The 16,853-nt window shown below is 38.3% G+C and overlaps 1 protein-coding gene across 2 annotated transcripts in view; it reads left to right on the top strand.

Annotated features, from left to right (window-relative positions):
- EPS15 (epidermal growth factor receptor pathway substrate 15) overlaps positions 1-16,853 on the top strand; it is a 152,668-nt gene that overhangs the window by 100,887 nt on the left and 34,928 nt on the right. For both annotated transcript variants that reach the window (XM_055138077.1, XM_055138076.1), the window contains exons 14-18: positions 413-574; positions 977-1,174; positions 8,638-8,841; positions 11,049-11,165; positions 11,582-11,672. In XM_055138077.1, the coding sequence (XP_054994052.1) occupies positions 413-574; positions 977-1,174; positions 8,638-8,841; positions 11,049-11,165; positions 11,582-11,672 (772 nt within the window). The remainder of the gene's footprint in view (positions 1-412; positions 575-976; positions 1,175-8,637; positions 8,842-11,048; positions 11,166-11,581; positions 11,673-16,853) is intronic.

Below are 16,853 nucleotides of genomic sequence, written 5' to 3' on the forward strand. Positions count from 1 at the left end.
CCTTTATAAGACAAGAGTGCAAAAGAGATAGTATGGGGGTAAGGCTTTTGGCATGCATGTGACCAACCGAGGTTTGATCCCTGGCATGACATATATTCTTATATGGCTGCTGAGCACTGCCAGTTGTGATCATAGATCCAGGAGTAAGCCTGAGCACTGCCTGATGTAGCCCAGTAATAAGACAGGAATTTTCTTTTCCTTAAGATTGACTTTCAGGGTCCGAGAGATAGTACAGGGTAATAGAGGATATGTTTTGCATGCATTTAACCCAACACCTCATATGTTTCCCTGCGCACAGAGCCAGAAGCATTCCTGGGAGCACCACAAGTACGACCAAAAAAGAGGTGGGCTTAAATGGTATTAGGTTTTCTCATACGACTAAAGAGAATAAATAAATTTTATTGTGTTTTAGGATCTTCAAGATGAAGTTGAAAGGGAGAATACCAATCTGCAAAAACTACAGGCCCAGAAACAGCAAGTACAGGAACTCCTTGATGGACTGGATGAGCAAAAAGCCCAGTTGGAGGAACAACTGAAAGAAGTTAGAAAGAAGTGTGCCGAGGAGGCCCAGCTGGTATGGTCTGGCTCTTTATTACTGCTTTGTCTACAATATGATGCTTCTCATGGCTGAAGGTGAAAACATTCTCTGTTGGTGGAGGTGGTTAGATGTCAGTGTACTTAGCAGTTGGACATATGAAGGAAATAAAAACCTTAATTCACCCAGAATTTAGTTCACCCAGAATTTATAGGTACTCTTCAGGAATATAGGGCAGGTAATGAACTGTTTTCCTATTTTTTAGTCTGAAAGTAGGATAACACTCCAAATTTTCAACTCTTTATCCTTCCCAAAAAGGACTTTTCTACCAAAAAGCTACATCAAAGTAGTTAAATAAAACAAATCTATTGAATCATGAAACATTTGACAGCATATCTTTTTAAAAATCCTTTTTTCGTCTCATTTATTTCCATAATACAGATCTCATCGCTGAAAGCTGAAATAACCAATCAAGAATCACAGATCTCTACCTACGAAGAAGAACTGGCCAGAGCTCGGGAAGAGCTGAATCGCCTACAGCAAGAAACAGCAGAATTGGAGGAGAGCGTGGAGTCAGGGAAGGCTCAGCTGGGACCTCTTCAGCAGCAACTGCAAGATTCGCAGCAGGAAATTAGTTCAGTAAGTCTTTGTGATAGTGAGAAAGACGCTTAATTGGGCCCTCACATTGTTTTTAGGTAGTGGAGGGGGACCTCCCAAGCAGTGCTTATGGGGCTCGGTGATACTTGGTGATACTCCCTGGCTCTGTGGTCTGTTCCTGGCTTTGTGCTCAGAAATAACCATCCCCTGGCCGCACTAGGTAACTATGTGGTGAAAGGGTTCAGACCAGGGTCGGCTGGATCCAAGACAAACACCTTAGTGGTACTATCTCTCTAGCCCCTGATTCAGGGAGATGGAGCAGTAAAGTACTCCATCTCCCTCTTCCTACTATAGTAATCTTCATTTTATGCAAATGGTTTCTTACTACCTCTCATAAATTGAAACTCATACTTCTTATAACCTTGGTGACTGTCATTGGAGCAGTTGACTGGAAGCCGGGGCTTTGTAGTTAGCTGGTTTGGGCTTCAGTTTTTGCCACTTCCTGTTGGAATCACTTAAGCATCAGATTCCTGTCTTTGAAATTACATAGTCAACAGTACCCCTACTTCTTTGGGCTGCTGTAAGAATGGAGGCTAAATTTGTGAGATATTGTAGCACAAATTATTATTTTGCTCAGTAAGTTTTGCTTAATTTTATAAATAGTAACCTAGTATCTTTCCATTTATCTTTCCATTTGTGATTCTGATCTTAAAAATCAATTTTACTCATTTGGAAATCCTTATTTATTTATTTATTTATATATATATTTTAGTGGCTCCAGGGATTAAACCCATAACCTCACATATGTAAGGCAAGTGCTCTTCTAAGCTACATCCCTAGTCCAAACTTTTTTTTTTAGTTAGGAAACATTCTTTGTAGAAATACATGTGTAGTGTTGTGATGGGTCCCAACTATGGGTACTTTGTTCTTTTAGGTTTCTCTAAATGGAGAGTAATATTTAATAGAGTGATAAGATAGATAAGAGCGATGTCACTCATAGGTAGATCCTGTCATTTTGAATTTGGACAAATTGAAGCCAGCGAAGGCTAAGTAACTTGCCAGTGATTACATAGCCTTTGAAAGAGCCACTGTTTCGAGACTGAAGAGATAGTGCAGGATTAAGGCACTTAGGTTTCCTGAGGCCAATCCTGGTTCTCTCCCTGGCACTGCCTATGATCCCCCCGAGCACCACCAAGAGTGACCTCTAAGCACTGCTGGGTGTGGCCCAGAAGCCCCATAAAAATGAATAAAAATATATCCGCAGCCTAGACTTCAGATCTTTTAGAATCTAGTCCGGTGTTCCTTAATAATTATTACTTGTAATAAAATTCTGCACTTTATGTTCTTCCTCTCTCTAGTCTGGCAGATGAATAAACTACTTTTGCAAGATTTAGCCTGACCTTTTCTTTCCTTTTTGTTATGTTTTGTTGGGGGGAGGGGGCAGGGGACGAAACCCTGGGCACTGCTCAGAAGCTGCTCCTGGCTCTGCTCAGGCTCTGCTTCTAAGGGTCCTCAGGGGCCTTTGCAGTGCCTGGGATCAGGCCCGAGATTCCCGCCTGTGAGGCCCGCACTCCAGCCCTTTGGACTATCTTCTCAGTCCAGACCTTCTATTTCTTTTTGGCATTTTCTGAATCTCACTTTTATTGGACTCTGTAACTCTGTTATAGTCATAGTAAAACTTCTCCTTCCCTGACCCCTCCCCTAGCATATTTGGTTACATATATGACTTCTTTTCAGCACGCAGAGCTTTTTACTCTAAAAATTTACACTTTTTAGTCTAACTCAGTACAGTTCTTTTCCTACTGTAAGTGCTAAACAGGTAATACAAAAGAAAGTTTTCCTAGTGAGAATGCTGCTTTGTTGATATTTTTAAAAACTGTTTTCTTCTGGGGCTGGAGTGATAGCACAGCAGGTAGGGCGTTTGCCTTGCACGCGGCCGACCCGGGTTCGAATCCCAGCATCCCATATGGTCCCCTGAGCACCGCCAGGGATGATTCCTGAGTTCATGAGCCAGGAGTGAGCCCTGTGCATCACCAGGTGTGACCCAAAAAGCAAAAAAAAACTTTTTTCTTCTTTGAGTTTATAAAAGACATTATGGGGCCAGGGAGAGGACGCAGAGGACCAGTGTGCATGCTTTATGTGCAGGAGACCCGGGTTCAGTCCCCAGCGTGACATGGTCCCCCAGGCATTATCCTAGGAGCCTCGTATGGTCTGGCTCAAAAATATTTCTTAAAAACAATTTTTTAAATAAATATAATTTGGGACTGGAGGGATAGTACAGCAGGTAGAGCAATTTGCATTGCATATGGCCAACGTGTGTTCAATCCCCAGCATCCAATATGGTACCCCAAGCATCGCCAAGAGTAATTCCTGAGTGCAGAGCCAGGAGTATCCCCAGAGCATCTCTGGTGTGATCCAAAAAGCCAAAATAAACATAATTTGTGATACCATTAGGCTTGACTGGATTTAAAGATACAATTTAGAGTAGTTCAGACATTACAATTCAGTTTTAGAACATTTCCATAACTCCCCAAAGATTTCCTGTTTGTAGCCAGTCTCCTGCCCAACCATTGTAACTACTAATACGCTTTCTGCTTCTATCACTGGCTTTTCTGAGAATTTCTGATAGATGAAGTCAGTACTGTAGGCTTATTCATGTATTTTCTTCTCTTGGTATAGTCTTTCCGAGCTTTACCCATCTATCAACAGTATACTCCATTGTATGTTTATAAAGTATTTTAATTGTCCATTCACCAGTTAATGGGCATTGGGTTCTTTTTCTTTTTCTTTTTTTTTTAACTGCTATGAACTTTTGCACATAATTCTTTGCATTTTCCACAAGTCTTGGGTGTAGGATAGTTGCTTATGTAGTAGTTTTGTTTAGTTTTAATTTTTTTTTTTTTGTACATAAGTTTGCCAAACTTTTCCAAAATTACTGTGCCATTTTACTTCCCACCAGTAGTAACATAAGAGGGTTCTAGCTTCTCCTCCTTAACAGGTTATGTCTTTGTACTACTGAGCCATATTCCCGTTATCTGTGCATTTGACTATCATTCTACTAAGTGTAAAGTCGTATTTTAGAATGCTTTTAATTTGCATTTCTCCAATACTAGTTCTACTGAACACCTCTTTGTGTGCTTAGTGTTAATTAGCCTTGTATAGTCTCTTGAATAAAATGTCTGTATTAGTTTATTGCCTTTAAAAACAATTGGATTGTTTGACTTATTAAATTATAAGAGTTTAAAAAATACATTCTGGATATGTCTTTTTATCAGACACTTGATTAGTAAATTATTTTTACCTAAACTTTTGCTTTTCTTTTCTTGACTTTTCTGAAAGGGAATTTTAAAGAGAATATTTTAATGAGAAAAGCAGAAAGAACCTAGATGTTATAAATCATGACTTGAGAAAATGGAGTTATGTTTGTGGTCAAGGAAAATAGTTTTAGAAAATCATGGCACCATGTATCTCAGAACATGTTTACTGTAATGTAGAATTATAACTTTGTGTTTGATCTCCAAGTTCACAATAAGTGTTCTGATTTTTGTATTTTGCGGGGTGGGGTCAATACCTGGCGGTGCTCACTTAGGGTTCACTCTTGGCTGGTCTTGGAAGACCATCTGCAGTGCCGGAGTTCAAACCTGTGGCCGCCTCGCGCAAGGCAATTGCCGTCCTCGACAAACTATCACTCTGACCTGCTTCTGTTCCCATTTCTTACTTTTGACTGGTGACATTGGTGTGTCTTTCCCACAGAGGGCAGTATATTCCCATGGGTCTATTAAAATGAAAATCTAACTTTATGAGTTTTCCATCTTGATACCTAGTAATAAATAAATAAAATAAATAAATAAAATTTTTAATAAAGCTGTTCATGATTGGATTTCAGTCATACAGTATTCCAATACCCATCCCTCCACCATGTACATTTCCTAGCACCAATGTCTCCAGATTCCCCTCATCACCCCCCACCTCTACCCCCTGCCTGCCTCTATGGCAGTTACTCTCACATGTTCTCTCTCTCTCCCTTTCTCTTCCTCTCTCTCCCTCTCTCTCCCTCTTCCCTTTTGGGCATTGTGATACCTAGTATTCGGAGCAAGAAAAAATGGCAAAGAACTTCTGACCATGACTCTATCTTACTTATACTATACATACTGTACATGCTTTTTTTTTTTAATTTTAGCAGAGACTAAAGAAAAACAGTGTTAGTGACAAGTGAATGAAAGAACTAGATGCTGAAAGCCTAGTTTTACTCAAGATTGATTGGCTCAAAAAAGATTATAAAAAAAATACTTGAAAAAGATCCATTGACTGTTTACTGTATGATAAGTATGATTTTTGGTCTTACTGTTTCAAATTTTAGACTGACTGCAGGTTTTAAATGGATATTTAAATTGATGTAATGGGCATAATAAAACTATAGAATAGCTAGGATTTCTGAAACTTGACTCTAATATGTGTGTCTATGTATATGTGAGAAAACTCACAATTTTACATTATATATACATGCATTTAAATAATCCATATATATCTATATTCAGTCACTGTCACTGTCATCCCGTTGCTCATCCAGTTGCTCGAGCGGGCACCAGTAACATCTCCATTGTGAGACTTGTTACTGTTTTTTGGCATATCGAATATACCATGAGTAGCTTGCCAGGCTCTGCCGTACAGGCGGGATACTCTTGGTAGCTTGCTGGGCTCTCCAAGAGGGATGGAGGAATTGAATCCGGTTTGGCTGCTTGCAAGGCAAACACCCTACCCGTTGTGCTATTGCTCCAGCCCATATAGTCAGTATTATCTTTAATAATATTCATATTCACTTGATTAGGATATAAAATTATTTCTATGGAGTAAGTAAAAAAATTATAAGTTAAAATCTCAAGGAGTATACAGGACACATATCACACATGGTTTATTTTTCCATTGTGTAGTATTTGGATATTGCTCATATTCTAAATACTGTGCATTTGCTAGATATAAATGTCAACTGATGCTCACTGCTTCAACTCATAAGCATAATACTTGCATTCATTCAGTGAACATGTACTGCACTTTCATTGTGTATCATTAAACTGGATGTTGAAGATACAAAATTGGTAACAGAATTTGTGAACCTACCCTCAAAGACCCCAAGGTCTTAACTTTTTAATAATTGGTGAATTAACTGACAGGGGTGGGGGGCGGGGGAAGAATAATTATAGGAAATATAGTGTGTCAGGCACTTTTGTACACTTTGTCCATTATTTATATCTTTGCCTCACTTAATAATCACCTTATTGAGGTGGTTCTTAAACTCCCTGTATGAATTAAGAAATGGAAACCTGGGAGCCAGAAATGTAGTACAGAGGGTAAGGCACCTGCCTTTCTTGCAGCCTACCCTAATTTAATCCCTGACACCATCTCTGGTCCTTCCGGCATCGCCAGGCCAAGAGTGATCCCTGAGCACAGAGCCCAGAGTAAGCTCTGAGCACTACCAGGTTGGCCCCAAAACAGAAAAAAAGGTGACAGAGCTAGATTTACATAGATTTATATCTCTTGATTTATTGTGTTACTTCCTTAGTTTATAATCCTGAGAAGATCTGTGATGAATTGATGAATTGCAGGTTCCAGGTTGAGCAGTTTTAAAAGCTTCTGGGAAAGCAAAGACATGATGTATAAAATGTCAATTGGTAATTTATATTTGTTAAAAGCCAAAAAAAAAAGCATGTTAATAAAGAAAATCTCATTGTCTTTTTTGGTTTGTTTTTGTTTTGGGGGGGCCACACCTGGCTGTGCTCAGCCTTTATTCCTGGCTCTGTGCTCAGGGATAATTCCTGGCAAGCTTGGGGAACCATATGGGGTGCTGAGGATTGAACCCAGGTCACACTTGTGTAAGGCTAGTACCTTATACTGTACTATCCAGCACTTCCATTATCGTTTTGTTTTGGAGGGGTAGGGGTGCTGAGGGGCCACACTTGGCAATGCTCAGACGTTACTCCTGGCTCTGCACTGAGGAATCACTTCTGCTGGTGCTTAGGGCATTATATGGGATGTCAGGGATTGAACCTTAGGTCAGTTTCGTACAAGATAAGCGCCCTAGGCACTGTATTATCATTACAGTCCTTTGCCTTTCAGCTGTCATTTTTATTTTTATTTATCTATTTGTTATTTATTTATTTTTTGCTTTTTTGGGGAGTCACACCCGGCGATGCACAGGGGTGAACTTAGGAATTATTCCTGGTGGTACTCAGGGGACCACATGGGATGCTGGGAATCGAACCCATGGCAGCTGCATGCAAGGCAAATGCCCTACCCGCTGTGTTATCACTCCAGCCCCTCAACTGTCATTTTAAAAGCATATTTTTAATGAAAAAAAATGGAACTTTTCTGTAAAATTCATTAATTATTTTTTATTACAACTTTTTGATGGGGCCAGAGAGATAGTATAGACAGTAAGCCTTTCATAAGGCTGATCCCAGTTTGATCCTGAGCACTGTATGGAAGAGCCACTCAAGCAAGGCCAGGGGTCACTCCTGAGCACGGAATTAGGAATAATAGTTTTTGAGCACTACTGCATGTAGCCCAATCACCTTCCACCTTACTCCTGCAAAAAAACACCCCAAGCTTTTTAATTGACTTGAAGATATTTTTATTATTGATATAGATAGCATTTTTCTCCTGCCTCTGCTTTCCAGTAGTTAGAGTCAGGAATTTGAAGTCACTTGAATGTTGGGATTAAAAAAACTTCAAATAGATCTTTAGCATATTTGACTTATCTTAGATCTATAGAATGCTTCTTAGGACTCTTCCCTGTTAAAAACTAATGCTAGAACATAGGACACTATTTTCTGTTGTCTTCATTCCCTTTCTTCCTAGTAGAAGTATTGATGACTCCAAAGCCTGTGTGCTCTATGTGAGCTTACTTTATGTCTCTTAAAGTTCACAGAAATCTCTTGCCCTGATTCTTTGCTCTTTTCCTCAATTCTTGGACCATATTCTGATACCAGGTGGTTGTTAATATGTTATTTTAATCAGAATTCCTAGAGCTTTCAAAAGATGTACCAAAGCACATATATACATACATACATATATATATATATATATATATATGTCTGTGTATTCACATACTGCATGTGCACACGCGCACACACACAAACACGAACACAAATGAATTTCAAAAGGATTATTTACTGGATTGGAATACTGAAGTATTTTCTCTAAGTTCATGGTACATATCTAGAGAATTCTCTCTAAAGAAAGTAAATTTGGACTAGAAAAATAGTACAACTCATAGAGTTTGTCTTGTACGTGGCCCACTTGGGTTCAAATTCCATTACTGCATATGGGCTCCTGGGCCCCGCCAGGAGTGATCTCTGAGTGCAGAAACAGTGATCCTGGGGCACTCGTGTGGTCTTAACACCCTTCCCCCACAAAACAAATTTTTTATTCACCCAGTCTAAGGGAATCGCCATTTTTATGTTGCATGTCTTTCTGATAATAAAATCTGTTTTGTATTGTGTTGACAGATGCAAATGAAACTCATGGAAATGAAAGACCTAGAAAACCACAATAATCAATTAAACTGGTGCAGTAGTCCACACAATGTTCTTGTAAATGGTGCTACAGATTATTGCAGCCTCAGCACCAGCAGCAGTGAAGCCGCCAACCTTAATGAGCATGCTGAAAACCAGAGCACCCTAGAATCTGAGCCTATACAGCAGGAGTCTCCAGTAAGTTTAATATTTACATAATCTTCATAATCAACTTTCAGAAAACAAAATGCATTCAACTCAAACTTTCTTCTGTGTCATACCTAGTATAAATATGTGGCCAGGCCTGAGTTAAGGTTAGTTGAGGTATTCTTCTAATAACAGAGAGGGATACTGCTCCAAAAGTTCTAGCTACTATGAAAATACACTTTCCGCCAGTCTGCTTTTTAGGGAATATACTTTTCAAGCACTAGGTCTGTAGATGGTAACTTATAAAGACATGTCTAACTTCTTTCACCTCAAACTAGAAATAATTATTTTAGAACATTGAAGACACTTGTTTATCAATTATTTTGAGAGTTCCAGTTCTGTACAAGAAGTCTACTGTGTTCTATATGAACTACAAAGACTTGTTAGTTAAAATATCTTTAACCGGGGCTGGAGAGATAGCACAGCGGGTAGGGTGTTTGCCTTGCACGCGGCCAACCCGGGTTCAAATCCCAGCATCCCATATGGTCCCCTGAGCACAGCCAGGGGTAATTCCTGAGTGCAGAGCCAGGAGTAACCCCTGTGCATCGCCAGGTGTGACCCAAAAAAAAAGAAAAAAGTAAATAAATAAAATACCTTTAACCTTGCCTTCACAACATACAGCCTTGAAGTATAACACTATTGGAGAACTGTGAGAAAGGAAGCATGTGATATGTAGCTAGGACTTCTTGGAGGGGCTTCTAAGATTTTGTAGGAAAGATTTTTTACAAGTGGGCTTTGAAGACTAGTTAAAAGATGGTACATTTCAGGGAGGAAAAAACAGCATCAGCGTTTGCCAGTGTCATAAGATGTATTTGAGGCTATCTTGTGATGCCGGGAGAGTACTGTTTGGTGAAGCTCTCTTGGTGAGTACTCACAAGTGTCACTGCTAACTTGATCAAAATGTCAATGTCATTGCGCCATTTAAACTTGAGAACTAGAGTTTCTAGGATGGAACCAGGTACATACAAATTCCATGAATGATTGTGATGTGTCCCTGGATAAGTAATGAATGCTTTTAGGTCAGTAAGTGCCAGATCGATCATTGTTTCATCTGAAACAAAGTTTCAGTTTCATATGAAATTCCTCGGGTTTCTGCCTTACTGAAGTGAGTAGCCATGAAGCATGAAATGGCGTTCTATTTCTCTTTCAGAAAATATGGGAAATAGACTGGAGAGTGTAATCTATTGAACTAGTTGCAGAGATATTTTGAGACTATTGAAATTGTCTGCATAAGAGAATAAACTTAAATAATAACAGGAGAGATGGTAAGAAGAATACAAATTTAAATGCTATTAAAGGGGCTGGAGCAATAGCACAGCGGGTAGGGTGTTTGCCTTGCACGCGGTCGACCTGGGTTCAATTCCCAGCATCCCATATGGTTCCCTGAGCACCGCCAGTAGTTTCTGAGTGCAGAGCCAGGAATAACCCCTGTGCATCGCTGGGTGTGACCCAAAAAGCAAAAAATAAATAAATAAATAAATAAATAAATAAAAGCTATTAAAAATCTAAATTTGTCAGTCTTAATTATATTTAGGCAATGTAAATACACTATTAGATACATTTATTCTTTCAATAACTAAAGGCAAATTATTAGATTATCATTTCAAAGAACGGTGTTGGAATGGAATGAAGATTGACTTTGTCACTCTTAAGCCTTAATGCCTACTGATTTAAATTCAGAATACAACTGGAAGTCATTGTGAAAGATTTTTTTTTTTATCAGAAGGATCATGATCACATACACATTTTAAATCCATTACTTTAGCTACTATAAGAAGTGTAGATTGGAAAGGCAAATGTTAGAGTCAGGAAGGCAGTTGGCTACTGGCCAGAAATGATGGAACTGTGAACTATCGAAGTGACAGTGAAATGGAGAGTAAGAAAAACATTTGAGAAGGGAGAGAGGGTAGACTTGGCAACATTTAGCAGCTAATTTATGGGAATTGATTTATGGGAATTGATCAGAGGGATATGGTTAAGGATATCCCTGATTATGGTTAAGGATGTCCTGATTTTTTAGTCAAAATGAGTTTAGTGCATGTTGATGCCATTTTCCTATGGGAGATTTTAGGGTAAGTTATTTCATGAATAAATTCTGCTTTCTTTTAAAAAAAAGTTTTTAGTAATTTTGGTTTTTAATCAGTTTCCTCTGCCAAGTAGAAATTGCATTGTTAGTCCATTGTAGCGTTATTTTGTAGGCAAGAACTAGTCCTGAAATGCAGCCTGGTGATGTGACTGATGAAAATGAAGTGGTGACTGCAGCTGCTAATGAAAAAGTTTGTCCTGATTTTAACAATGAAAGACATTCGAAAGAGGTAAAAATAATTTTGTTTGGGGCCAGACAGGTGGTAACAGGGTGTAAGGTTTCCTTGTATGCAGCCAACCTGGTTTTTATTACTGGCATCACATGTGGTCCTCTGTGCACTTCCAGTAGTGATCCATGATCACAGAGCCAGGAATAAGCCCTGAGTACGGCCAGGCATGGTCCAAAACGAAAAAACAAATATTTTATAAGTGTTTTAGTAAGTGGTCTTTGATCATTGGTTTTCCTAGATGGATTATATACTAGGTTAAGTCAAGAAAAAAATATGTGAAATGGACTTAAAATTGCATAAATATTTGTTATGTTACCCCCAGTTGAATTTTCAAAGCATTTCATTTTATTTTAAAACTTTATCTTTTAAAACTTTGACTCCTGATACAATGTTTTTAAATTTTAAAATCATTTTAGGAAGATCCATTTAATGTCGAATCAAGTTCACTGACAGATCCAGTTGCAGATTCAAACTTGGATTTCTTCCAGTCTGATCCTTTTGTTGGCAGTAAGTACTCTTATTTTTGTATTACAGATTTATCACCCAAAATTAAACTCTTAAGTTTATTGTCTATACAAAAATTAGGGCTTTTGTTTGGAGATCCTACATGTTCTAACAGAGGTAGAGAGAGGAGTAGAGATTTAAAATTCTAGCTTTGATAGCATTTGTGCTCTTCAGGGAATTAAGTCCTGGAACTAAGCCTTGATTATGTTTAAGAAAGTCTGATTATGAGTGTTTCTTCTTCAGAATACTAATCAAAAGAAATAGATATTATGGACTGGGAAAGGAGATTGGACACTCTTAAGTCAGCTAGCACTAATTTTCCAACAGTGCCAGAAGCACACTTTTAAAGTAGTGGAAGCTGTTAGAAGCCTGATCCCTCCCTGCCTCAAGGTGCCCACAGTCAAATTGGAGAAATGGAGAACCTAAAATATCTGATGACAGTGTAAACTTAAAATATTGCTTGATCAAAGTATTTTTTATATTTTATTTCCAAAGTCATATTGTAACACTAATCACTTTTAAAGGTAGAAGCCTGGGCCCTTAAGGGTGGTACAAGAGGCAAGGCACTTTCCTTGGCATTCCTTATGGTCCCCTGAGCGCCACCAGGGGTAATTCCTGAGTGCTGAGAATTCTGGCACTCTACTGGGTGTGGCCCAAAAAGGACACACACACACACACACACACACACACACACACACACACACACACACACACACACACACAGAGTATATTTTCCAATATTTAGGCTAATTTCTGACATGACTCTAAGCATGTTATTTTATTGCCTCAGTTTTGCACTTTTTTTATTTTTTTGGTTTTTCGTGCCACACCCAATGGTGCTCAGGGCATGCTTCTGGCTGTACTATTGCCCCAGCCCCTAAATATTAGATCTTTTTCTTTAAAAAAAAATGTTTTTGAGATATGTGACTTCAAGCATAACTAATTTAGAGCTCTAGACCCTAAATATTAGAAAAATTTTTGAATATTTTATTGAGACATGTGACTCTAAACATGTTATTTTACTGCCCCAGTTTTGCACTGTACTTATTGAATATTAGAACTGTTTTTTAAATATTTTTATTAAGATATGTGAAGTGTTAAGAGGTAAATTGTAAATTGAAATTATAATATTGATGGGACCAGAGCGATAGTATAGAGAGTAGGGTGTTTGCCTTCACACAGTTTACTTAGGTTCTATCCCGGGCAGCACATATGGTCTCCCGAGCCTGCCAGGAGCACTTCCTGAATACAGAGCCAGGAGTAAGCCCTAAGCACTGCCAGGTGTGGCTGAAAAAGCAAACAAATAAAATAAATTGTACAATTGAATGATTTTTAATATGCAGAGTTGTGTGATCATCACCAGAGTTAATTTTGGAACTTTTTAAAATCCCCTTATAAAAATAATTCAGTACTCATTTGGAATCACTGTCCACCTTCTAACCCCTAGAACCCCTAGCTCTAGGCAACCATTAATCTACTTCTTAGTCTCTATAGATTTGCTTATTTATGGAACTATACAGTTTGTGACCTTTTGTATGTGACTTCTTTCACTTAGCATATATTTTCAAGTTTTATTCATGTTTGTAATGTCACTAAGCTTTATTCCGAATTTCTGATGATGAATAATAGGTAGATAAGGCATATTTATGCTTTAATATGAAATACTAGGTTGTTCATAATGATGCTATGAACATTTATATACTGTTTTTGTGTGGATTTGTGGTTTCATTTATTCTGGGTCTATGTCAGATCATACTATAACTATTGTTTGAGGAACTGCTGAACTATTTACTGGAGTCTTATTATTTTATACTCACACCAGCAGTGTTACAAGGGTTGCATTTTCTTGATAGCCTCACCAACACTTGTTAATATCTTTTTGGTCATAGCCATCCTAGTGAATGTGAAGTGGTTTCTTGCTGTGTCTTTGATCTCTATTTCTCTAATCTTGAGAAGATGTGCGTCTTAGACATCTGTCTTCTTTGAGGAAATGCTTATTCATATCATTTGCCCGTTTTTTAATGTTATTTATGTTTTTATCATTGATTTGTAAAATCAGTTTACTTGTAAATACAAATCTCTTTTTTTTTATATGATTCACAGATACTCTCTTGTGTTCTGTATTTACTTTTTAATTTACATCTTAATTTAATGTTCAGTTTACTTTTTCTTCTGCTATTTATGCTTTGATGTCATAGTTAAGATCCAGACTATTTCCCAAACTATCATTTACTCCTAGGCTTTATTCCAAGAGTTTTATGGTTTTAGCTCTTTAGTCTCTGATCCATATTAACTATTTTTGGCATATGATATGAGATCTAATTTATTCTTTTCTGCATGAATATCCAGCTAGTCCCTATACCACTCAAATAAGATTTTATTTCTGCACTCTTCAACTCTTTTTTTTTTAATTGAATCACTATGAGATACAATGTTACAAAGTTGTTTCTGACTGAGTTTTTCTGCTTGTATCTTTGGACCCTGTGAGGAATACCCATATTGTTTTCCAAAAAAGGCTGAACCACTTGACATTCCCCACCAACAGTGAATGAGGGTCCCTTTTCCCTCACATCCATGCCAACACTGGTTTTTTTTTTTTTTTTTTTTTTTTTTTTTGCTTTTTGGGTCACACCCAGCGATGCACAGGGACTACTCTTGGGTTTACACTCAGGAATTACTCCTGGCAATGCTTGGGGGACCATATGGGATGCTGGGAATCAAACCCTGGTTGGCCGAGTGCAAGGCAAGCACCCTAGCCACTGTACTATTGCTCCAGCCCCTGTTTTTGTTCTTTTTGATGAGTCTCTTCAGTGTGAGGTGGTATCTCATTGTTGTTTTGATTTGTATTTCCCTGATGATTATTGATACAGAGCATTTTTTCACGTGCTTTTTGCCATTTGTATTTCTTCTTTGAGAAGTTTCTGGTCATCTCTTTCCCCATTTTTTGATGGGACTGGAGGCTTTTCCCTTGTAAAGTTCTACCTGTGTTTTATATGTTTTGGATATTAATTCTTTTATCAGATGAATGTTGGGCAAGTAATTCCTCCCAGTCTGTGGACTGTCTTCTATTTTGATCATCTGTTTCCTTTGAGGTGAAGAAGCTTCTTTATTTAATGTAGTCCCATTTGTTTATTTTTGGCTCCACTTGCTTGGTCAGTAGTGTTTCATCTTTAAAGATGCCTCTAGTTTCTGTGTCATAGAGAGATATGCCTATATTTTTCTCTATTTTAAGTTTTTGCCACGTCTACCAGCCCTGCAGTGTGACAAGGTCCACGCATGGTGGAAGGACATTCAAGGAATGTCCTTCCTGGACATTCTTCTTCCTGGAACAAGACAGTGACCTCTCGCTTTCCCCAATCCTTGGAATCAATGTATTTACTACATATGTGCATTGTGGTTGATCTGTATGTTTAGTCCTGGGAGTTCCAGAAAAATGATGATTGGAGACTTGGCCCTTGCAAAATATGTGACAGGATATAAACTAGATGGGTCTGTGAGGAAACCTATGAATGGCTTACAGAAAATTGAATTAACATTTACACAAACACCTAACAATATGTTAGGCAATCAGAAAGTGGAAGATAAAGTAGAAACTAAAATGCCCCCTACGGGCCCCAAATTAGGACAAGTATAGTGCCCACCAAAATGACTATATGACACATTGAACCTTTGGCAAAGAATACGGCACAACAGACCATTGCAGTGTTTGTTAAATATAAAACAAAAGGTTAATCTTATAAGGCAAATTAGAACCTGGAATCATTGGTGGGGAAAGAGTTGGTTACAATTTAACGAGAAAGAACAAATAAATCTGGATATCCTGAAAGCTTTAAAAGGCAGAATATTATTGAAAATATAGTTGGATATAAATCAATGTCTAATTAACCCTTTGTGATAATTTAACATAATGTATGAGTTGTATTTATGAACCCTGCATGCTATGTTTGAACAATTTATTTTTAATTCTGTGCAACCACAACAAGTGAGACAGACAGCTTCTTGACTAATCTGCTGTAATGAAGTCATAAGCTAGATGCATACATAGAAAATGAATATAAATACAGACACAAAATGGAATAAAGCAGAGATCTCCTTCAACACCTGAAAAAGTTTGTTCGTGTTATTTCGCCGATGCCACCAGCCCACCTTCGGGGGTCCTGAACCTTTGCTGCAGCTGGACTGTGGCAAGTTTTGAATTCAGGTCTGCTATCAAGGTCTTTAACCCATTTTGATTTGACTTTTTTTTGCATGGTGTCAGGAAGATGGCTGCGCTCATTTTTTTGAAAGCAGCTCATCAGTTTTCCCAGCACCACTTGAAGAGGCTTTCCTTGCCCCACTTCATAGTTTTTGCTCCTTTATTGAAGATTAATTGATCATATACCTGAGGGTCTGTGTCTGAATTTTCAGTTCTGTTTCATTGATCAGAAAGTCTTTCTTTAGGGGCTGGAGCAATAGCACAGGGGGTAGGGCATTTGCCTTGCATGCGGCCGACCTGGGTTCGATTCCCAGCATTCTATATGGTCCCCCGAGCACCGCCAGGGGTCATTCCTGAGTGCAGAGCCAGGAGTAGTAACCTCTGTGCATTGCCGGGTGTGACCCAAAAAGCAAAAAAAAAAAAAGTCTTTCTCTATTCCGGTACCATGTTGTTTTAATTACTAGTACTTTGTAGTACAGTTTGAAGTTGGGAAAAGTGATGTCTCCCAACTTCTTTTTCCCAAGGATTTCTTTAACTAATCGGGGAGTTTGTTGTTAAATGTGAATTTCAGGAGTATTTTAACCTGTTACTTTGAAAAATGTCATAAATGTCATGGATATCCTTATAGGGACTGGATTGAGTCTGTATAGTATGTTAGGGAGTATTGCCATTTTGACGATTTTAATTCTCCCCAGCCCATTAGCAGGAGATATGTCTTCATTTCCTTATGTCTTTTTTTATTTCTTCAAGTAGTATTTTGTAGTTTTCTTTGTATAGGTCTTTTACCTCTTTGGTAAAGCTGATTCCTAGGTACTTGATTTTCACTTTTTGTTTTATTTTGGGGCCACACCCAGCTATACTCAGAGGTTACTCCTGGCTCTGCACTCAGGGATCACTCCTTACAGTTTTAGGGGACCATTTAGAGTGCTAGGGATTGAACCCATGCAGGCCATGGGCGTGGAAAGTGCCCTACTTGCTATACTATCTCT

This window comes from Sorex araneus, chromosome 5, assembly GCF_027595985.1.
Source record: "Sorex araneus isolate mSorAra2 chromosome 5, mSorAra2.pri, whole genome shotgun sequence".
Classification (NCBI taxonomy): domain Eukaryota; kingdom Metazoa; phylum Chordata; class Mammalia; order Eulipotyphla; family Soricidae; genus Sorex; species Sorex araneus.